The sequence below is a fragment of the Lucilia sericata genome, unplaced genomic scaffold, assembly GCF_015586225.1.
Source record: "Lucilia sericata isolate MDLA Ls3-8-SP2 unplaced genomic scaffold, ASM1558622v1 Contig000271F_arrow, whole genome shotgun sequence".
In the NCBI taxonomy this organism is placed as follows: Eukaryota; Metazoa; Arthropoda; class Insecta; order Diptera; family Calliphoridae; genus Lucilia; species Lucilia sericata.
This window is the reverse complement of record NW_023994296.1, coordinates 104,917-130,000: the sequence shown is the minus strand read 5'-3', so window position 1 is coordinate 130,000 and position 25,084 is coordinate 104,917. Positions and strand designations below refer to the sequence as shown.

The 25,084-nt window shown below is 31.4% G+C and overlaps 1 protein-coding gene across 1 annotated transcript in view; it reads right to left on the bottom strand.

Moving 5' to 3' along the window:
- The window catches only part of LOC119603043 (cyclin-dependent kinase 4), a 12,540-nt gene extending 114 nt beyond the window's left edge, over positions 1 to 12,426 (bottom strand). Inside the window, exons 1-6 of the mRNA XM_037954903.1 lie at positions 12,160 to 12,426; positions 7,813 to 7,978; positions 2,158 to 2,293; positions 1,766 to 2,094; positions 1,568 to 1,703; positions 1 to 269 (exon numbers count right to left, since the gene is read on the bottom strand). The exon at positions 1 to 269 is cut by the window's left edge and continues 114 nt beyond it. Of these exons, the coding sequence (XP_037810831.1) occupies positions 186 to 269; positions 1,568 to 1,703; positions 1,766 to 2,094; positions 2,158 to 2,293; positions 7,813 to 7,978; positions 12,160 to 12,277 (969 nt within the window). The 5' untranslated portion in view covers positions 12,278 to 12,426 and the 3' untranslated portion in view covers positions 1 to 185. The remainder of the gene's footprint in view (positions 270 to 1,567; positions 1,704 to 1,765; positions 2,095 to 2,157; positions 2,294 to 7,812; positions 7,979 to 12,159) is intronic.
- Positions 12,427 to 25,084: the final 12,658 nt, after the last annotated feature.

The window sequence follows — 25,084 nt, the reverse complement described above, 5'->3', positions numbered from 1 at the left end:
AGGCAGTTAACGCTTGTTGAAGAATTTTAATTGAACACATTTTTTTAAAGTTCAATTTCAAATGCATTAAGGAATATTTGCATATTTATGTATAGTTCTAGGTTTATTTTATGCGTATAACTTAATATTAAATAAACTAATAAACTAACAAATATTAATTTATAATTGAAACAATACCACTACTATTAAATTGGCTCCTGCTGGAAATATTCATGATCTAAGCAAGCCAAGGCTGAGGGTCGTAAACGTAAATCATACGACAGCATTTGCTAAGGAATAAAATTTTATAAAATGCATTATTTTAAAGTATTTTTATTAATTAACATGTAGATAGATAGACGGATAGATAGATAGATAGATAGATAGATAGATAGATAGATAGATAGATAGATAGATAGATAGATAGATAGATAGATAGACAGATAGATAAATAGATAGATAGATAGATAGATAGATAGATAGATAGATAGATAGATAGATAGATAGATAGATAGATAGATAGATAGATAGATAGATAGATAGATAGATAGATAGATAGATAGAGAGATAGATAGATAGAAAGATGGAAAGATAGATAGACAGATAGATAGATAGATAGATAGATAGATAGATAGATAGATAGATAGATAGATAGATAGATAGATAGATAGATAGATAGATAGATAGATAGATAGATAGATAGATAGATAGATAGATAGATAGATAGATAGAGAGATAGATAGATAGACAGATGGAAGATAGATAGATAGATAGATAGATAGATAGATAGATAGATAGATAGATAGATAGATAGATAGATAGATAGATAGATAGATAGATAGATAGATAGATAGATAGATAGATAGATAGATAGATAGATAGATAGATAGATAGAGAGATAGATAGATAGAAAGATGGAAAGATAGATAGACAGATAGATAGATAGATAGATAGATAGATAGATAGATAGATAGATAGATAGATAGATAGATAGATAGATAGATAGATAGATAGATAGATAGATAGATAGATAGAGAGATAGATAGATAGACAGATGGAAAGATAGATAGATAGATAGATAGATAGATAGATAGATAGATAGATAGATAGATAGATAGATAGATAGATAGAGAGATAGATAGACAGATGGAAAGATAGATAGATAGATAGATAGATAGATAGATAGATAGATAGATAGATAGATAGATAGATAGATAGATAGATAGATAGATAGATAGATAGATAGATAGATAGATAGATAGATAGATAGATAGATAGATAGATAGATAGATAGATAGATAGGCCAACAAATTTCTAACACAGGGACAAAGTATACTCTGGTCTGACCTCAGAATTTATGTATCACATGAGGTTTTCGTGATTCGTTATAATAAAGCTTTAAAACAGTTCAATCCTTTAGAAAACTATACTTTGATCTCTCGATTTCGAATTTTGTTGACCGGTTTAATCATTCGAATTCGACCAACAAATCTAAGACAGTTTAGGTCAATTTCAAAATGAAAGCACGTTGGAACATAAATGCGGTAATTGTGCTTATACAAATACAAAACCAAAAAGTTCAACTTACTGCCAGCAGATCATTTGCATATTCACAAAGATTAGGACATAAATCCCTTGGTTGTTTGGGATGTCTTAATGGAAAATGTTCTCTAGACAAGGATATTGTTTTAGGCCATTGTTGAGCTGTAGGTCGACCAGTTAATCTGTCAAAATAAAAACATTCAACATTATAATTAATTCTTATATTTATTCTAACTGCACTTACTCAAATATACGATCCAATTGATTTGCTTCCGAGGTACCGGGAAATAATGCTTTGCGTGAAAACATTTCAGCTATAATACATGCTGAACTCCATATGTCTACAGAACTATTATAGGTTTGAGCTAATAAAACCTCTGGGGCACGATACCATAGTGTAACAACAACTGAAGTTAATTTCATTTCGAAATCATATGTCTTGGCCAGACCAAAATCGGCAATTTTCAAATGTCCTTGAGAGGAGATGAGAAGATTTTGAGGTTTCAAATCACGATGTATAATGCGATGTGAGTGTAGGAAATCAACACCGGTTAGTAATTCACGGGAAAGGCGCTGAAATAATTAAAATTAATTAAAGTTTAGATTATTTTTTTTTCTAAATTTCCTAAATATTACCTGTATGGTTGTAGGAGGCATTCCTGATTTGGGTAAACGTTCTATTAAATCTGATAGATCTTGTTCTAAATGCTCGAATACCAATAAAACCATTAGTTGACCTTCTCGTTCTAAGAATTGGCATACTTCAAATAGTCTATAAAAGATAATTAAAATATAATTAAACTGTAAAAAGGGATTAATTGAAATCAAAAATTTAATATAAAATATGATCTCCCAAGAAATACTAAGATCTCACTAACAAATTTAAAGAGGATCGTCTCTAAAAAAAGACAACAATGTAAGGATCTGCCCTTTAAAGGATCAAACGAACAAACAATATCTTGTCAAATCACGTATCTAGAAATCGAATATAGTCGAAGCATGACCAACTTCCTTTCTGCTAACTAACTAACTAACTAACTAACTAACTAACTAACTAACTAACTAACTAACTAACTAACTAACTAACTAACTAACTAACTAACTAACTAACTAACGAACTAACGAACTAACTAACTAAACTAACTACTACTAACTAACTAACTAACTAACTAACTACTAACTAACTAACTAACTAACTAACTAACTAACTAACTACTAACTAACTAACTAACTAACTAACTAACTAACTAACTAACTAACTAACTAACTAACTAACTAACTAACTACTAACTAACTAACTAACTAAACTAACTAACTACTAACTAACTAACTACTAACTAACTAACTAACTAACTAACTAACTACTAACTAACTAACTAACTAACTAACTAACTAACTAACTAACTAACTACTAACTAACTAACTAACTAACTAACTAACTAACTAACTAACTAACTAACTAACTAACTACTAACTAACTAACTAACTAACAACTAACTAACTACTAACTAACTAACTAACTAACTAACTAACTAACTACTAACTAACTAACTAACTAACTACTAACTAACTAACTAACTAACTACTAACTAACTAACTAAACTAACTAACTAACTAACTACTAACTAACTAACTAACTAACTAACTAACTACTAACTAACTAACTAACTAACTAACTAACTAACTAACTAACTAACTAACTAACTAACTAACTACTAACTAACTAACTAACTAACTAACTAACTAACTAACTAACTAACTAACTAACTAACTAACTAACTAACTAACTAACTACCTACCTACCTACCTACCTACCTACCTACCTACCTACCTACCTACCTACCTACCTACCTACCTACCTACCTACCTACCTACCTACCTACCTACCTACCTAACTAACTAACTGGTAAAGCTCTGAAAGGTCCGATAGAGGACTAACATTTAAACAGTTTATGAATTTATAAATAAATTTCGCACAGTTTTATTAAATTAATAAAAGTTCTCAATATATAAACATGTTTTAAAAGTTCTACTCATCTTATTGCTAAACATCAATTGAATTAGTATCTGCAACCCTGTCCTAAAACATAAAATACAACTTTGTCAACATTTAGGAATTTAGTGTTGCTAGCGCCACTCTTAAATTTATGGCCACTCATAGCATTACGACAAATACACTCAATGAGAAACTCAAACAAAAAACGTAAACAAAGAAATGCTGAGAGTAAATAAATTAGTAAAATAAAACACTCAGAGAAAATAAATGAGATTTTGGAATTTCCCCTTTTTGCAAGCAGAAAAAAACACTTGTCCCAAATTTTAATACATTTCGACGAAAGAGCATAATTAAAACAAAGAGCGAACGTAAAAAAGTTGGAGGGAGAAACGAACCTGTTGATAGCTGGTTAGTTTGTATGTGTGCAAATTTTTATTTATTTATTTTGACTAAATCGGCTAATGTGTATGGGTGTATCGTGTGCAAATGCCCCTTGAAGAAAGAAGAATAAAAAACTACGGCAATAACAGAAAAAAACAAGATTAATAAAATGTAAACACAGCAAACAAACAGCTGATTGCAAAACTCATATGATCGAGCAAATAATTAAGTATTATTGTATGTGTCTGGCTGGCTTTTGTTATTAAATAATAAAATAAGTACATTGTTGTTGTTTAATTTTCATTCAGTCAATGATTGTTTGTAATCAAGCACGTTGCTGGTTAAAAGGGGGTCTATGGGGTGGTATATGGAAAATACTTTGTATATTTAATGTAGAAAAAAAAAATAAACAATAATATAGAGATTGTGGAAGTATATTTAGGTCTTAGGTTAGTTAAGGTTGGATACAAGTATGTATGATTGTTGTTCAGTTTAGTTGGATGGTTGTTTGTGTGGTTGAGTTTGCTTTCTGTTGATTGACGTTTGCACTTAAAGTCCTCTGTTGTGTATTTACGACTAATGCCAAACATGACGTTTTCCTATTTCACAATTGCTGTTGCCGTTGTTGTTGCTGCAACTTTGTATAAAATTTTCTGATAAGGTAATATGTATGTTGCTGTTGTTGTTGGTCGTTCATTGTATGGTTAGCGAACTTGCTGTTACGAGCAGTATTTATATTAAAGTAGTTTATTTTGTTTGATTTGATTTATAGAACGAGACCTAACGAACGATCCACCGGCCGGCATTTATGCTGTGTGCGTTTGCTTGTTTGGACTTTTTAAAAGTTTCGACTTAACAGTATCTGTTGTTTGACTTTTAGCAGTAAATAAAGAAATTCCCCAAACATTGTACACTCTATGGTTTGTTTTTGCTCTACTATTTTTTACTCTTTTCATTGGATTTATTTGCAAATAAAAGGGGGACTTGTGCTTTTTCAAATACTCTTATGAACAGACTTCCCCTTAAGTTAAAAAACAAAATACCCCGCTCGCTCTTATTCTCTCTGTACGGTACTTCTCCTAGTTCTTACACATATTTAGTTATGAAGGTGGGTATTTTAGCTAATTCTCTGGCATGGAAGAGGAGTAAATTAAAGTAAAGTAACAGCATATGTACACAGTAAAAAAATTTAAAAATATATATTCGCTACAGCGTGACTTATCAGCATTTACGGCGCCGTAGTGCCGTCTACTTTGGATTTGTAATCACACAAGGGTTATAAAAATAAAGCTAGAACATTTTTATACTAAAACAAAGTATTTCAATTTAACAGACACTACCGACGACCAACAACAACAATACCACACTATTACGACGAGCAAACAATCAATTTTTTTGTTTAAATACCATCGACAAACAAAAGAGTAAACAGACGATCGAACGGAGAGCCAAAACAACAGATCGTCGAACGGCCGGACGGACGGACAACCAGTCAGACGACAAAATAATTTACTAGATGATAGTGTGGTGGCAACTTATAGATACATACATGCATGAGTTATTGCTCAGTTAAGCACACGTATGTACTCATGTAGGTACATACATATATTTCATACATGCCAACAACTAGAACAGCAACACCGCAACAACAACAACAATTCAAGTATAAGCATAACATTAAATTTGTTTTATCTGTTTAACGGCTTTCGATGACGCATCCAGCCAGTCAGTAAGTTAGCCAGCAGTCAAACAAATACGTATCTATCGTTCTAAACTGTGATTGGATGACGACTACTGCAATTCATAATCACAAGAATGTGCACAATTATCAATCCACAGACTTCCACTTCCACCACACTTCAATACAACTTCTTCCTATTGTTTGTCTTGTACATGCTGCAGAATTATTTCCCAACTGCATAAACTACGTTTACAGTTACTATTGACGTTTAGATGTCTGGGCGCATGCGCAACAAGGTGCTTCAACATCTAACAGCTTAGTGGTAGAGAAGTACCCTGTAGTTCGGTGTATCTGTACCGATCTAGTGATTTCTATAAGTTCTCTTTATCCCTGAATAAATAAATGCCCAGTTATTTTAATGTTCCAGTCTTAGAAAGAAGTCAATTGACGCTTTACGGACAACATCCACACTTTATTTCGATTTATGATTCTGTCTCTGAATGGCTTAAACAATATTTTTCTGAATTATTTGCATAATAGTGATATTTAACGGCATCCCTTATTGAAAATGGATTAAGGCGTCGGAGCCATATTTCAGAAATTATATTCAAGTTAATATGTATCTTCAATTTCATTCCATAAAAACACAGTTACTACGGTTTTGAATTGATCGAGGTGTTCGAAGTCACATCAGCCACATTCTTGTCAGAGACAAGTTAGTCTTATGGTCAATCTTACGAAAATGTTGTACAAATTTGTGTACAACACTAGCGGTAGGTTCAAGATGTTCGATCTCATATCAGCCACATTCTCGTCAGCGACAATAATCATGTTGTTGTAGTGTTGTCATTGGCAGTCTTATGGTCAGTCTTACAAAAATTTTGCATAAATTTGTGTACAGCACTGGCGGCAGGTCCAAATATCCATTTCAACAAACACACAGTTCACAGGCGTGCTCTTTGGCTGCTTCTAAACTACTAGTCAGTACGCTTTCTAGAGTTGGCCGGTTGTTTAGACTAGAGGACCGGTTGTTAGACTAAGGGCTAAGTTTAAGCTTTACGAGAGCGGTGAGAAGGATTGAACGAACTTATGAATGGGTTAACTGTCAAACAATCTGTCATACTATGCTTACTTTTTGACATTTATGATCAGTATACTCAGATGATCATAAATAGATTGACACTTGAACAACAATGCTACCATAACCGATTTACCTGACGTTTCGCCGCAAAATTGTGTTGTCCGGCGAGGCTAATTTTATGGATTAACGGGTTTGTTAATAAACAAAATTGTCGCATATGCAGTGGGACCAATCTACAACAGACCCTATTGTCTGCCATGAATCAGGGCGAGATGTGATTTCAACATGATTTATTTCGTATCCTAGGTAGGATTTGACACGTCTGTATTATTTCCTGTGGAGCCAGGTGAAGTCATTAGTTTAGAATGATAAACAACAGTTGATTATACTTATGTTCCACCTACACTTTTCCAAATAATAAAACCTTTCCAGATAAAAATTTCAGAATCTTGTCTATACACCGAAATGCCATGGATTTAAGTTTCGATATTTGGCTTAGTAGGCCTAAGAAGGCGGAACTAATATTTAAATAAAACGTATAAAAAATTTCAATGCACTGAGAAAAATTAAACTTGATGGGAATCATTTACAACTCCAACTTTTCTCATTGGAATTGAAATCTTTTTCATTCTCAAAAAAATAGTCCTAAAACAAAGACCTAAATTACTACTTTTTTTATTTTAAAAATCAGCTGAAGAACTATCTCTATGTTCCTGAAATTTCCGGCTTAGGTCAAATTAAGAACTTAAAAAATGTTTAACTTGCCTAATTTATGTTTATTATTACGTCTTCTATTAGATAAGAAATATATTATTTTAAGAATAAAAATGTATTATCAATGACAGCTATGTTCATTATTTGTGACAGCAGACTATAAGAAAATATTGACAAACGATCTTCATTTTTGCAAAATAACTTATTATGAGTGACAGGCCGCATGACTTGCATTAAATAGGAATATATAATGTTTACTCTACATCCTATATCTAACGCATTTAGAGTCTGATTTTGTAAATCGAAAGATTTGAATAAAGAATACTGGAAACATTGTGGTTACTTTGTTTTACAAAATTTACAAGTTATCTAAATCCATGTAATTCTGTAATAAACATATTTACTACAAACATATTACATACTATTATTCATACTTACTTTACAATATTTGGATGATCTGAGGCATTTAATTGTTTTAACAGTGCTATTTCACGTAACGTTGACATGGGAACACCATTATCTGTCAGTGGTATACGTACTTTCTTAATGGCAACTATTTTTCCCGTATGATTGTCTCGTGCTCTATATACAGTTCCGTAAGCACCTGCAGTACAATTTCAAATTACACAAATAGTCACATATTTCGAACACAGAGTCAGTCAAACGCACGCACGACCAACATTCAACACCCATGAATGAATTAAGCGTCCACATGAGACCACAACGTCAGAATGTTCGATGATTAATGAGAGACAGCCGATGTGTAGTGTGGATCATCATCGGTTAGTCGTAGTGAAGAGCATGAAAATAAATCAAAACAAAAGCAATTTAAAATACAAAATCAAAATTGTAAAACAAAAAACTTTCAACAGAAGACTAAAGTAATAACAACGAAAACAAAACAAACATAATAATAAAGGGGTCAATGTCACAATTAATTGCATACATTTTTAACAATGTTGCCGACTTTGCACTTTTGCTGCTGTTGGTTGTTTATACTGTTATTATTGTTGGACCCGATTAAATTGTAACATCATACGCGATAATATACTAACTTAGTTTTTTTTTAAATATTTATGGTTGCAGGAGAACAATTATTATTACTATCGATGATTTGTTGAAATGACGACAGTTTCAGACACAATACGATAAATGAATTTAGCTGTGATTTCGTTAATTCTATAAATGATTTTATCGGGTTTTATATTACTTGAGAACACCTCCTTAGGTGAAGATGAGACTACATCAAGAGTCTATGTGTTAGTGATTGTAATCGAACTAGTGTAAACATAGAACATATGTTTAGTCTTGTTCACATGCCTCTAAAACACAATTACGTTTCTCGACCAAGCGCATTCTGGACATTCAATTTTGGGTCACTTTTTCGAGCATTGCTTGCCGTTTGTCACCAATAATACGGCCCCAAGTCGTCAATTGCTGCTAATTTATCAGCATACCTTAGGTTGATAGGATGTAGTATACATCATCAAATTCAAATAAAGAAAGGCCACTATCGTTCCTGTTGTATGCTGCTTTTCAAAATGTTTGTTGTTGAAATACAGTGATCAAAGAAGGTATTTGATGGTCTGATGTTTAGAAACTCAATTTCCTGGACGTAATTCCTATGAACTTTCTTATCAGTCTTCATGATGGATGTTATATTCAGAATAATAACACTCCCAATATATGTGGATCTAATTTCGACGATGGCAATGGCGATGGAACTGCTCTAGAGTTTCACAGTCCTCTCCACATGTCCTACATTCATATGAATCCGCACGTCTAATTTTGTGTTTGTGGTTTTTAATTAGGAACTCATTCCTTTAAAGCATGTAAATTCGTTCATTCTTTGCCGACTACTCCCGATTAGTCTGGTACAAACAAAACATACCTCTGTGACAGTATTTAACAGCATAAACTAGTGACTTCACCTGGCGTCACAGAAGATAATCGTTAGATGACTAATCGCTCGTTCTTGATGACAGGTTCATTTATCGCCAAATTTTAATTTCAGTTAATCGATGGAGAAAAAGGATCTTTATCGCTGAACACATCAATATTATGATTTGTCAGAGTATACCGATCGTAAATGACAGTTAATCCGTTCGGACTTAAAAAAAGTCACCCATTAGAAGGTATTTGACTTTGATACCTTGCAGCACTTTCTACATTTAAACAGAGCAAAGTAATTTTCTGAAAGCATCACACACTGCAATCTTAATGGACCAGGCATAATGTCAACACTTCACCATTTTAACTGTTTGAATAATCTTATTCTTTCCAATGTAAAAAAAGAATACATCCGGTTGAATCGGCGCAAAAATTTGGCCTTGAAATTCAAAATATAGAAGCCTAATCGTATATACATATGACCCAATTTAGTCTTTTTGCAAAATGCTTTCATAAAATGACAAATATTCAAATAATTACCAATTCTACAAATAATTTTGCAAGTTTTAGTGCAACCCACGTAATAACACAACTTCATTAGAATAATCCATATTTGAACAAAAACTTAAACTATTGTCTGCATACAGTTTAGGCTGTTCCCTTATAGCAGATTTTCAAACTTATAATTTCAATCGTATTCCAACGAAACAAATTTGCAACGGGGGACACTCTAATGTAAAATAGGTAGGACAGTCTGTGACGACAATTGTTCGTTATAAAAATCATATATGAATATAAATCTCTTTAAGATTACAATTTTTTTTAAAAAAAAGTCAATTCGAGTATCAAATAAGTTCAGCAGACTGAATTTTTTATATGTATTTATTTGCTTTTTGGGAAAAATTTTATTTAAATTTTAAAATATCATGATTATTTAGCAGGTGCGTCTCTGGCGTCTGTAATATCTCTGCGCTTGTCTGTGTCATAGCATAATATAAATATTGTCAAGTTTTATTTTAAAATACATATTATATGTTTGTTAAAAACTTGAATTTAATCAGCTGATTTTAAATTTATTTAGTGATGATCGTACAAACATGTGCCTTGAAAAGAAATTTACCCAACAAAGTTTTTCTTCATTGAAGTTTATGAATTTAATGGACTGGTTCATAACCTTGTATATAGAACTTTTTTTATTGGTAATTTCTCATTTTATGAACTTCGATAGTGACAGATTATTGAGATAGATTTTAACTAAGATATTGTTAAATTAATGCTTTTTAACAGAAATAATGAACAATAAATACAAATGTCGATTTCAGCTTTTGAATAGTCGTAGATTGCGTACCGTAAGAAATTATTTAAAATCTAGACATCCCCCGCGCCATGTTAGGATGCTAAACCACCCTCACATTGGTGTTTTTGCAATCTGAGGGAAAAGTTTATGGTACCTCTAGTTTGTCGGTACCAAAAATTGGAAGGGTCATTTGACTCGCGGTCTGGCCAGAGAACTTAGCATATCTGGAACTGCTGGCCCACAGGGTAGAATTTTGGACGTTGTCTTGTTCCGGTTATCGGAGAGATCCCTTTAGCATACACGAGTTGCCGTTAAGCCCAAATATCAAGATGAAAATGTTGCAGGGTAAAGTCAATATTTTTGGATATGTTCGCTGATGTTGAGGAGAGACCATGTGACTAAAGTTTGGGAATGAGTAGATGTCAAATGAATAAGATAATGGATGCAGTCCTCTCCTACTTTGTCACAGTATTTACCCTGTATATACATAAATGACTTACCGTAGAGAGTCTCTGTGGGTAAGAACTAATCTTAGACTTATTCGTACTTCGGCCTACCGATTACGTCTCTAGCTGCTGTTGCCGAATTGACATAGACCATCTGCGTGGTTGTAAAGGGAAGTTATGTAAAATGGCAACGATGATCAGAGATAAGATAGTACAAAAAATCGAAGAACTTTCTTGTACAGTGTCCGCTCTTTAGGGGTCAAAAGATGATGAAAAGATGATGAAATCTGTGGTTGAAAACATTCCAGACTGACATGTGAAATATTCACGTAAAGCATTTCGGTACCATATAGACATCACTCTTCGTTTCAATGATACAAAAAGTTCTCAAAATTGGATCGATCATTGGTAGCATGATTAATAACAACTAATAACCAATAATAATCTTATTAAATACTTTTAAATGGCACCTTTTTGCAAGCCGGTAAGAATGGCAGACAGAAAAGAAACCCTTTTAAATGGGACAATTTGTTAAATCTGATATAACCCAGCGATAACGTTACATTGAAATGTAAGGTGTTAAAATGCCAAAATTAACTATTTTAAGTCATTATTAATTAAACACATGGATGTCAATGGCGGTACTTACCGCTCTCGCTTACAAATAGGGAGTTAGGTAAGTACTTACTATTATTCCTTGCAAATAGTGCTACCAGGATACGTCCACTGAGTCTATTATTAGTTTTAACAAAAAATCGTTTGTGTAAAAAATGTTATGTGAGGGCTGAAAAGTATGTCCTTACATAATATATTATTTGTAAGTCATTTCTAGTCTCTCTCTAAGTAATGCAAACAGTATGTAGTAGTCTTAGAAAAGTATGTTGTTGAATAATTACAAGTCATTATCATCTTTTTGCTGAGAATATTCGCAAATATTTGACAAAAATATAGTTGCCCAACTACTAATTTTATTATGTACCTATAGCTTTTGGGCTAAACCTCTATAAAACATTTTGCTGGGTATTCGAAATTAACGGGAGATTATTTATCATTGGGCAAATAAATAAAGCAAAACAATATTCGTCTACATACCTACATATTTGTTTTTCTGCTTAAATTTATTTTTAAACAATTTTTTTTTAATTCACTCACCCGTGCCAATAACATTTAGTTCTTCATAATTGAAGGGATCACCATCTCCGAATGTGTGTTGTTGCTGCTGCTGAGAATGCTGCTGTTGTTGTTGCTTTATTTGATGCTTAGAAGTCATTTTTTTCTTGTTTGTTTATAATAAATGTTTAGTCTAATAGAGTATTTCTTTTTTCTCTTTTTTATTAGATAATTAATTATTTATTTTTTTCAAATTTCTTCTTGTTACAGATCAAACATTTAACAAATTTCACATAGAGGTTTGTTTTTCTTTCTTTTTTTAATAAATAAACATCTAAATATTGTTTATTTTTTTATGGGACAAAACACTAAAATAAAATAGGAAAATTTAATTTTGTTTTAAACAAAAATTATAATTATAATAAATAATAAACTAATAAACCCCGTATACAATAAGTATAGACGAAAATAAACACTTTATTTTTTGAAGATCATTAACAAGAGATTAATAACAGAATTAAACAAAAAAATGAAAATAAAAAAAAACTGCTGTCTGTCTCTGTATGAGTATGTGTGCGAGCAACAATAAAGAAAGCAAAAACAAACAACAACAAACAATAATAGAATATTTTAACAGGTGAAGAAGAAGAAGAGTCTATATTGCAAAAGTATGTGTGTGCAAAAATTAAAAAAAAAAACAAAATTGTAAATTTTTGACAAAACAAAAGCAAATTATAAGAAAATACAAAAACAGATCATCGGTATCCAAATCGAGGGAGGGAGAACATGACACAGTCTGGATAACTTTCATTTTTATTTAGTTTTTTATTGACGCATCAGGTGTGTGGGCTATAAAGAAGTGAGTGATAAAAATTATCACTCATTTGATTAAATTTTCAATAATGTCAAAATATGATAATTTTATGACGTAGTAACTAGTTAAACTACAGTGTACAATGTTAGTATATGTACAACTGAAAGTTTTTTTATGTATATTTTCCATTTTTGTATTCGTAGGTCTTAAAGTATTACCGTACGTATACAATATTATCGTACTATATGTATTTTTATCCAAATTCATATGACGTATTCAGTAATGACAAGTTATAGTGTTATATTCGAATGTGTCAAATAATATACATATATGATATAAACTATATTTTGATTCAAAACTATGTTCTTTTCCTAAAGGATTTCAGATATTTCAGTCCTTTTATAGAAGGTTGACGGGTTGAAAGAATTGGTCCCTTTTTCAAAAGCTATGATTTCAGATGAACAGAGTGTATTTTGGGAAATGTCATTATCAATAGGTTTTATTTTCTATTACAGTGATCGGATTAGAATTTTACTAGAACATAGAATACACATTTAGGGGTCTACGACAATATTTCCATGTTTTACAAACCGAATAACAAAATCAATATACATACATATACTCCATTGGATATAAAAATACCCAATAACAGAGTATTTTCCCACTACAATTTAATCTTGATATTGAATTCTCAGAATCGGAAAGTTAGTTGTAAAAAAATGCAAATACCAGTTTTTTTCTTGTAAAGTTTACAACAGCACAGTGCACGTTTTGAATGAAAATATATATTTATCAAAATGAGTGTTTGTTACTGAAAGTTCAAATTAACTAGGATATCTATTTCCTCGGGGTCTTCAGAACATCATTATCTGGTCGAGATCGCTTTAACATTTTGTATGTATGTTATTTTCTGCAGTAATAGTAATAGTCCCATATCTGGTTGCCAAACGAACTGTCTTTTGTCTTATCACTTGCTACTTAAACTCTTTATGGGGATTTGACATCAGTTCCTTAAACAGATTTGATAGTGTCAGTAACCATGTGATGAATGAACTAATAAATGATCCGAACATTTTTAATCAGCATTTGCAAGGTTTTTTTTCAAATAAGCCGATGTCTATTTTGATTTTTAAATCGAACAGGTCTTCAATACTTTTAGATACAATGGGTTTCAGACATGTATTAAATCATACACTGGCTTTAGAAACTCTTATCGAAAGTTTTCATTCTGGAGCTAAAAGATTCTCGTTCGCTTTTTGTGCTAGACAAGATGGAAGCATTATGAATTTTCTATAATTTAGATGCCTTTATGTCCAGAATCTGAATACAGTTGAAACGATATTTTGATGTTCAAGGTGCAAGGCTACCCATTATAATACTTGTTTGACCGCATGGTAATACATATATTTCTTGATTTGAAAAAAGTCTAAAAGCCAAGCCAAAACGAAAATTTCAGAATCAAAATAAATATCTTTTTATATATCTTCTTATACATATCTTTTCAGTATTCTGATTAGAGAATGGGGTTTGCGAGAATTTAATAAGACAATATCAACTGATAAGGTCAAATCTAACACCATATTAATCTGTAAGTGAGCCATAACCGAATACTCTTCCTAGCGGTAAGATGATCTATGGAGATATCTGACAATGAAAAAGCGAGTGTACTAGATATAGAGGGAAGGGAGCTTGAGGATGTTAAACTGATAAATGCAAAATCGATCGAGGCAAAGAGTGCTGTATCAAAAGCATGGGCGAGAGAAGCCTATATGTACGTACGGTTCGATGGGATAATGGGGATAGTGAAAAGGTGAATGGCATGTAAAGAGAACACTGAAACGCTTTTTCTGCATCCCTCAGGAACTCTAATTAGAAAATTATAATGTACTAGTACGTCCAGAAATCTGAGTTTCTGAACATTAAAAGACATTTCATTACATAGTTCGTTATGTACGGGTTTTCGACCAACATTTTCCATGAAAAGGAGCGCACAACTGGACCGATAGTGGCCTAGGTGTAGTTTTTTCGGATCTGATGTCAATTAACGTATACAACGGATCTAATTGCCCATCGATTCGCTTTACAGCTTGATTTAAAATTTAAGGGTTTCCAACAACTTATACGAGGTATTTTTCTAATTAATCGATACCCTATTCTCGAAAGGGATTTAACAGCACGTTTGAAACTAAAAAAAGATCAATTCAAGCTCCCTTTCTCCAAAAGAAGTAATGAATACGATTTAATTTTGATAATCTTAAGATCATATCATTTTAGACACAAAAACATAGCATACTTTTAGGAGCTAGTTTATCGTAATTTAAGTGGTTCTCAAAAGCTTTTTCTACATACCTATTTCGCTTTATGAATTTGTTTAAAACTTATAGGATATTCAGACAAAATCTGACACTAAAACAGATATACGAAAACCAAAGTCTGGCAACACTAGAACAGATATCGGAAAAGTAAATGCGGAAATAGAAGCAATAATAGACAAAACTATAAAAGCAATTGTTTTTACACATAAGAGTTAAATAGTGCAAAACAAGAAACGAATTGTAGAAAAAAAAAATAAAAATAGTACTGTAAGAATGAGAAGCACAAAGTAACTTAAAAAAACTACAAATAAATAGGCAGATGGAAGCTTAAATGTTGTTGTTTCGTACGTATGACGAAGTTATAGTTGTTGCTATTAATCGTTGTTAGTTGGTTGCTGGCAGTGGTGGTGACATGAAGAGAAGCAGAGGTTAATGATCTACTAATGATGATGATCTTAGTTTTTTTGTTGTTATTGTTTTGTTTTTGTAACGAAACCAAAAATTATGAGAAACTATATAAGAATTATGAGTAAACAAAAAAAAAAAAAAGAATACTAAAAAAATATGTAGTACAACTAACAAAAATCATAATTATGATTTAAGTAAATAACAATAACGAAAATGTTTAATAATAATTTATTTTTAAAAAAATTTGAAATGACTAAAGCGAAATAGAAAGAACTAAACACACAAGACTAAAATGAAAAAAAAAACACGTTGTTGTATGCAGCATTTTTACTGATTGTTGTAAAACCAAACCGGGCAGCAGTACCAGCAACAAATGCTTAGTACTCATATGTACCATATGTCTCAAATTTTGTTCGTTCACTAGAAACTTTCAAGCTGTAGACGGTCTGATAGACATACCGATCGACAGACAGGCAGATAGACAGAAAGACATGTATGAATGAAACACGTTTTACCGTTTTTTTTCTCTCTCTTTTTCTACTTGTTTATTTTGCTGCTGCTATTTTTTTCATATTACTTTATTTTACTTTCAAGTTTGTACTCAAAGGGGACAAAAAAGTAACATTATTATTAGTACATTTAGCAATTAAATAATATTCGGCTACCAATACTACAAAAGTACTAATGTACTTGTATTTTACTTTAATTGCGGTAGATAATATACTTTTCGTTGGAATGCTGTTTGGCAGCATTTTGACATTTATATCGATTCTGTGAGACCTCATTCATTCATTTAGATTTTTCAGAAAAATGTTAAACATGAAAAAATCCCGATTCGCCGGGATATAGAAAAAAATATATACCTATAAGGAGAATTGGGAAGATATCTACGTACATACCTATCTTTTAACTGATTGTGTACAGAGAAGGAAGAATACAATCCTTATTACTTTTAACTAGGCTAATTAAGCTGAGATGTAATATCGTTATCCAGCTGTTCGACAAAGAGTCAATGCATCACTAACGTCTAACCTCCTGGTTGGCTCTAATTCGTTCTTCGTCACTAATATACTCTTTGTAAACGAGAGTAAAGACATAAGGTTACATTCGTCACTTTACCTGTCCCCCAGTAATCTAGAGAGTGAGTGCTTAAAAATCAAAGTTAAGTAGAAATGTTTATTTCCAGGCATTGACTCTTTTGCACTATATTTTTGACTGTCCCTTTGTAATCTATGGAGTTACAATTGACTTCCTTGCTTACAAGCAAATGTTGAAATAGCTAATCAACTGGGCTAGGAGAAACCCTAAGTGGTTGGTTAAATAGGTAGTTCGTATACATAAATAGTTCCGAAAGGCATCCATAGACCCATGTTTCTTGAAAATTTTGCTATTTCGGTTTCAGACCATTATATTTCGCAATTGTGTAAATTTACCTTTCATCCATCACCATTTAACCCATCACACATTTCATTCCACACACTCATAGAGTAGAACATTCGACACACTCTCTCTAGGTATACGGGTGGGTAAGGTCCGCATACCCATACATTCATTCTGTATGTACACTGTATATACACTTAACACCAACTCATTTACAACGTTTAGTCCCACAGTCACTCTTCTGTGGGATTCAATGTCGAAGTGCTTTACGTGAACACCTGCCGTGTTGGCCTTGGTGAGCTTTTGTAAAGACTCACCACCGCCCCATTGTGCTTCTTACAGGCAACAACACCAACTTATCCCGAATTATAGAATTTACCGTGCATCATCCGTCTTTTAACCGAAATTCTCTTCCCGCGAATTTGGATTTAAACCACAGTCACCACATGCACCCCGAAGGTACCTCTGCCATTACCGGCCCAAGACAAAGTCCGAAACTCTGCATTGCGTGCTGCCGAATCATTTGGTTCATTGGTTCGACCCCATCATTGGTTCGACAAATCATTCCAAGACTTACTTGCAGCACACCTTTTCCCTGCGATTGGGTCTTTCATCATGGTAAGATGATATGCTTCTGCGAGGAAGCAGACACTCGCGGCAGCCATAAGAATATTTGAAAAATTATCAACTGTATATTAGAAGACTGAGTGCTCTTTTTCTTCTTAGGTTTGTTCTCAGTCTTTTGCTCCTCAGAGGATCTGATATTCTTTGCTTCAGATATTGGCAGAAAATTCAATTCATCTCTCGGAGTGAGATTGACTCACGATAATTTAATAAAGCATCTTCTTCAACTTCCTCCTCTGCTATGCTATCAATCACCTCCTTCAGAATTCGTTCTACTTCATTCTTTTAGTAATCCCCGTATTCTAAGATACCTCCGTAGTAGTCTTTTGTTAACGTTTGTTGGATGACGACACATTGGATTATTTAGAACCTGCACCGTCTTTTATTTTGGGAAGACACCCACGTATCCAGTTTTTGGTTCGCTGGAAATTCAAGTTTCCCAAGTGCTGGACAATCTGCCTTTCTTAACTCATTTCATTTCCTAAGTTAGAATTCAAATTGCTTTTACTACTGTCCACATTTGTCTGGACTTTAATGTCAATAATTTATTTATAAATAACTACGATCGAGAGAGTCTTACACCTATATCATTTAAACGTAAATAAATCTCATATTAATATCGGTGATGTTTTCTGTTATAAGACCTTAGCCCCTTGTAAGGTTTCATATGGTAGAACTTTTATATATCGCTAGCTTTGAAAGGGTTAAAAGTTTTACTCATTTTTTTAATTCTCTTTCATGAGATCCATACGATTTTTATACAGCAACTTCTCTCTTGAAAGCAGATTTTTGCTTCCAAAAAGCACATTTTTCAAAGAAGGTACGTACATACATTTGTACATGAAATCAATAATTTTTTTCACGTGCTTCCATTGATGCATAAAAGTTTGCATTATGGTGAATCATGGTGATATCAATTTTGCTCAAATACTTTCAATATAAACTGAATCTTGGCAAGTGAGCACGTTTCTTATTGCTAGTATTTTAGACATAAAGTTCACTGACACTTGTCAGTTTCACTTCACTTTCAGTAAGAAAAAGTACTTTTTTATAGGGATCACTATGGTACATTTCTCACTGAAGTGAACATCTCTAGTGCTAATTTTATTACTTTTTGAGACATATATTTTTTTTTTGGGAAAAATATAACCTTGTATTTGAAAAAATACGAAATATTTAATTAAAATAGAAACAAATACAAAATGATCTTTAGCATTTAAATATTAAATGAAATATACAAAAATATTATATTGTTAATAAAACAACTTGCTGTTTCATTTGGGTTTTTTTTTTATTGTGACGAAGAATTTTTTAGAAAGTATGTGTTTGTTTATTCGGAAATTTTTTACGAGTAATGTATGACAAATATTTAATTCTGTTTTTTTTTTTTCTTAAAAAAAAGCAAAGTAAAAAAATAATAATAAACAAAATAAACGATCAGCACCTAAAATAATTTATATCAAAAACATGAACCACCAACACTAACCCATAGAACACACGCACACACATTCAGTAACAGTCCAAAACCGATCCAACCAATACAACAACAATATAATATACGACGTCGCCGATCATGATGATGAAGACTGCGACAACGAAGAATCAAACTACACACAATCGCAATCACTACAATCAACATTAAGATCGAACAACAAACAACAACCTTCTTCCAACATTCGTCAAGAGCACTACCACCACAAGCCAGCCAACTAGCGAACCATCATCCATCCCATCCAGCCACAGTATTTTTGTTGCTTTTTTTCTATAAATTTTTTTATTATTATTTTTATTTCGGTTTTTCATATTTGACAACTAACAACACATTGCTCTTTCTGTTTTTGCTTAAAATATATTGTTGCTGCTTGCTGTTGTTGTTGCTTCATTATTATTTTTGTTTTTATAATTTAATGCTATTTCATGTTTGTTATTGTTGTTGTTTATATTCATGTGTATTAATATTATTCTTTTTTATTTTATTTATTTTTGTATATCTTTGTGCTGCTAATTGTTGTTGTTGTTATGATTATCATTTTAGTTGTTTTGCCAGCTATAGTATAGTAGCAACAAAAAGTAGTTAATATTATTATTGTTGTTGTTTTAAATACTCAATTTAAAATAACAACTCATTTTCTATGCCGAAATTAAACAACTAATAAATTAAAAAAAAGACAGACAGACAAAGTAAAAAATAAAACCAAAAATACAAAAATAAAATACTGATCAGCGTCGTTTGACTTTTTTACACTCGGTTTTTTTCATTTTTTCGACATTTTTTTTCTTATTCTTATTTGCTTTCATTTATAACAAGAAAGAACAAAATTTCATTTGCATATTTTCAGTTGATATTTTGATAAATTCAATAGGATTTTTATCAACACTTGTAGTGGTTTCATTGTATTGGGGTTTTTAACACTTTTTATTAAATAAATTTTAACCTTAACATTGTTTTTTCAACAATTAAAACTATAACAATTGACAAAGACGTTGTATGAAATTTTATCGCGTCGGCACTACAGTACACTGAAAGGAAATGCCAGAAATAACTCAACTGTCACAAAAGCCTCGATGCTTTAAAAAACCAACGTTTCTCAAAGCAAACTCACTCACACTCAAAACAACACCAGCGAAAGAAAAACAGAAATAAAACAAGTAAAAAAAAAACAAAAACAAAAACAAATAAACCAACGACAAAAACATCATACAAATTTCATTTAAGAGAAAGCTAGTTTGTTTGTTTGTTTGCAGTTTGTTTTCTTTTTTTTTAAAGGGGGAAATTGATTAGAATTTACTTCAATGTTATCACCGGAAAATGTACGAAATCTACTTAAACAATGACAACAATATTTATTAGCATTAGAATTAACTAAATAAATAACATTTCAAGAGTTTATACATTTCCCCTTATATGTCTCTTTCTCCTTAAAAACTAGTATAGTCTTTTAACATTTATTATTTATTGTTTGTTTTTGTTTTTCAAACCTCCAGAAGGTAAAAGAAACAAGTAACACACATTGTAGTCAAACTCTTATTATTGTTTTTATTGTCTTTGCGCTTGGTTGATTTTGTTTTTACTTTATTTGCAGGGGCATTAAAAAGTTGATATTACTCTGTGTCTGTATGCTTTCTCAAATTCCCCTGATTCTCTTTAATGTTATTATTAAAATGTACCCATTAAATGTTCCCTTTTAATAGAAGGTTTAAATCTCCACTAAATTTATTCACGTATATTTTATATTCAGCTGTTTATAGTACTCTATACAGCAACAGGTGTTTGTCTAGACTATTAACAACAATAACGGGATCATGTTGAGTTTCTGCTGCTAGAAAAAGTTTTAAGGAGAAGTACCATTTCTAGGAGAAACATTCCAATTATAAATACAACTAAAGGGGAATTTTCAATTTCCATTGCAATAATCATTTAGCAAATACAAGAACCCTTTGAAATTTCTTTAACCAAAGGGATATTTTTAACGGTTGATACAGCAAGACAGATTTGGTTATTAATATAAATGAAGTGTCACCAGGGTATAATTTTAGACATTTTTCTTAAAATACCCAAATGGGAATAAAATGTTTTACAAGTAAGGGAAATTTTATAAAGGTTGTTGTCTTGGCGAAGAAATTTAAAATGGTTATTGTTAGGGATTTTTTATTTATTAAACGTGGTTCTTAATAGGTTAATTAACATTTATCAAGAGTATATTATTTACATTACACCATCTTTAAGTTATTAATGTTAATAATATTTGGTTTGTTTCTAGGTTTTTGGGAAGTTTTCCCCTTAGTTCAGGGGATATTTAAGTAAACATGTTTTTGATCTCTATAAATGTTAGACAATATAAAATTCCAAACAATGAACATTTGTTTTATTTTTACTCAATGGATAAATGTTAACACGTATATAGGTTTTTGTCTTCAATTGGAAATTTTAAATGCATACATATATAAGGAATATGTTAAAAAAGTCTAGGGATATTTTTAATTGTAGATTATATGGAGAAGGTAAATTCTTTAAAGTATAATTTCCTTTATTAAAGGTTTATGACTTAGGAATTTACTAAAAAATTATATTTATAAATGGATCTGCCACATAAGATCTACAAAATCAAAACTTTTAAGGTTTTTTTTACCAACTTCTAGGAAACAAAATATGGCCTAGACCTATACTTGACACTAAAGTGTTGGATATCTATGGTATTGCATGATATTCTACCCGATATTTAGGAAAATAATTCAAACGCCATTTTATGGTCTTGATTTAATCTATTAGTCATAAATGAGAAAATTTTTCGGATCCAAATTATTTATGCAGGCAAGAGCCCTAAATATCAGCCCAACTAGCTTTATAAAGCGTAAATGAAAACGTTTAGTGGGTCCATGAACAGTACGTAAAGCTTTAAAAACATTGCTAAACAATCCTTCGATCGAAAAATAATAAGATTCGAAGCGCCGGTTGCAGGACATGTTATTATTTAATATTGGACATGTTTAACTGTTTTACATAAAACCCCAAACCCGATTGAAAATTTTATAAAATTTTCGGGAACTGAGAGATATTAGTCGCAGATAGAAGCAATGCAAGCGGAACATTGCTACAAACCCCTGCGGGAATCGAACTTTGAAGACAAAACGGGTCTAATGATCTAAGATATATTATCGTTTTTCTAATCACAAAAGGGGATTCGATTGAATATTGCATCAACAGACTACGTTTTCTCAGCTTGAAGCCAATTAGGGCGATAACAACTGATATGAATTGATCTTAGACCTATTGAACTGTAAGACAACCGAACACTTTTCCCATGGTAAGCTTTACATCTTAAAAGATGGATACCAGACTTCTAGGGGATAATTGAATGAACTGAATAAAAGGGAGCTTGAGATAGTTAAATATATGAGATCTATTACATTCCTCTAGAACTCTGATTAAAGAATTCTAAGAAAGGATACTAAAATGCTGAAACATTTTCTTTGCCATTGACAAGCTTTCGTCGAAAATAGATCCATGAACAAGAGTAGTCTGTAAACTAGACAATAGACTACTTGATAGAATAGATTACACTTTAGTCTACTTTATAGATTAGACTATTCTGTAAACTACTCTTTAGAGTATACAATGGATAAGTCTATATATTCGACATTAGACTTGTGTATTGTCTAATCTATAGAATAATCCGCATACTAGCTCAACGTCTAATTCATATAGTAGTATATAAACTAGACAATAGAACAGTCCAAAGACTAGTCTAAAGAATAGGCTATACCCCAGCTAGCATTTTTTGAAATTTTTGATCACATTCGAGTCATTTATGACTCTTCTGCACGATTAAAATGATTATATATGCGCTCATTTTCTGATCATAAATGATACATTCGTCGGGAGAAAATGGTACCCTACCCGCTACTCATCTAAATGAGTCATTTATGAGCCCCACTTCTGATCAAAAATGACACATTTTTTAATATTTTTTGAGTCATTAATATGATTCGGATATAACTCAAAAACGACCAGTTGTTTTTGAGTTATATCCGAATCATATTATAGTCATTTTTTAGTCTTTTCTGAGTAATTTTTATGTTTGTTACAGACAAATACAATACAACAGAAAACAGTTTTTGATCTTCCGGCTGCGCGAAATTTAACTACAAACTAAATTTATAAACAATCATATTTCAAACATCTGGATCACCTATTTATGATTGGTATACATTTTGTTATTGTTTTTTCAAATAAATCAGATTTTAAACATTAATTGGAATTATTTAGACTTAGTTTAGTGATTAGTCGCCCAACTATCATCCGTAGAAGACCATTAAACATATAAATTTATTTATAATTAAAGCATAATATAATTTCAATTTCCTTGGCAGAAAATCGACTTTATAAATATCACACAAATTCAAATACTTATACATTTAATTTTATAAACGAAATGAGAATTATATCAACTCATTTTAGGCCACACAAAATGTTTTGCTAACTCTTCCAAAAGAGTCTTTTCTAAGCCCCATTTCTAATCAGTTTCGACTCATTTTTGAATCGTTTTTGAGTAATTTTTAAGTGTAAGTGTTGCTGTTTCATTACAAACAAAAACAATTACATAAGGAACAATTTTAGATCTTCCAACTGCTTGAAATATGACCACAAAATAAGTTTCTGAAACCATCATATTTTAAACACCAGGATGATTAATTTATGATTGCTATACATTTTGTTATTGTTTTTCAAATATTCAGTTTTCAATCATATATCGGGATCATTTTCGAGTCATTTTTTAAGCGCTCAACTTATTAATCACTTTTAGGTCATCAAAAGGAGTCAAAAATTACTCAGTTTACTGATTAATCACCCAAATGCTAGCTGGGAAAATATAAAAACTAACCCCCTCACTTTATAAAACGAAACTTTCGTTAAAATTTGAATTTTTCCATATAAATTTTTTTGAACAATTGTCGTTTCGTTTTATAAAATGAGACCCTAATCCCAAAAAAGTACAGTCTCTGGTAAAAGTTATTACTGACTGTCTGCATGCAATTTCTTCTAGGCTTCTTAACAATATGACAGAATACAAACAAGAGTTGTATTATTCCTCTTCTGAAGTTCAGTTAAAATTTGACCGAAGTTATAGAATTAATTCCCTCTTCTTTGTTTATTTTTTTGGATGACATAGTCTAACAGCCCTAAGAACAGTTCTAGAGGGGGGACGGGCAATATTTGCAACTTAATTTTTTGAAGCACTGTTGTTATTGGAAAAAATGCTACAATAAGTTTCACAACTTTATTAGGCTTTGGTAGATGGAGAAATTTTTACTATGACAATTTGTATTACATATTTACATACGTTTGCTGTCTGATAAAGTAGTGTCCATTTGAATGTAATTGGGATTTTATAAACTCGGATGTTTTTTGGGATTTTTTCGAGGTTGTTGTCACGACTAGTTATACGTTTTTAAGATCTGGACTTTTTTTGTTGTTTTAAAACAAACTTCCTAAAACAATTCCCCTGATCATAAAATAATTTTTCTGTAAATTTTAACATTGTCTACACTAGATGGTTAAGAAAGTTAACATGTTATTTATCGGATAACAGACGAGGGATATTTATAAATACAATGGTTGATGTCTTAAAATTTAGTTTTCCCTGTTTTTCGTATGTTAATATTGGTATATTGGAACATACCTTTTAATAATTACCCCTGATCTCAAAAGGGGAATTACTCATGTCAGGGTGGTTGTCTTTACTATCTTGTCGAGCAATGTTTTGTTCAGTAGATGGTGCTGTTTATAATAAACAAAAAGATGTCAGTATTTGCTAAATTTTAACATTGTTGCCAAACTTTACAATTAACTGTTAAATTTAAATGTGTAAAAAATCTAAAATTAGCTTTTTATTTTTATTTAAAACATTTTTATGAACAAAATCAA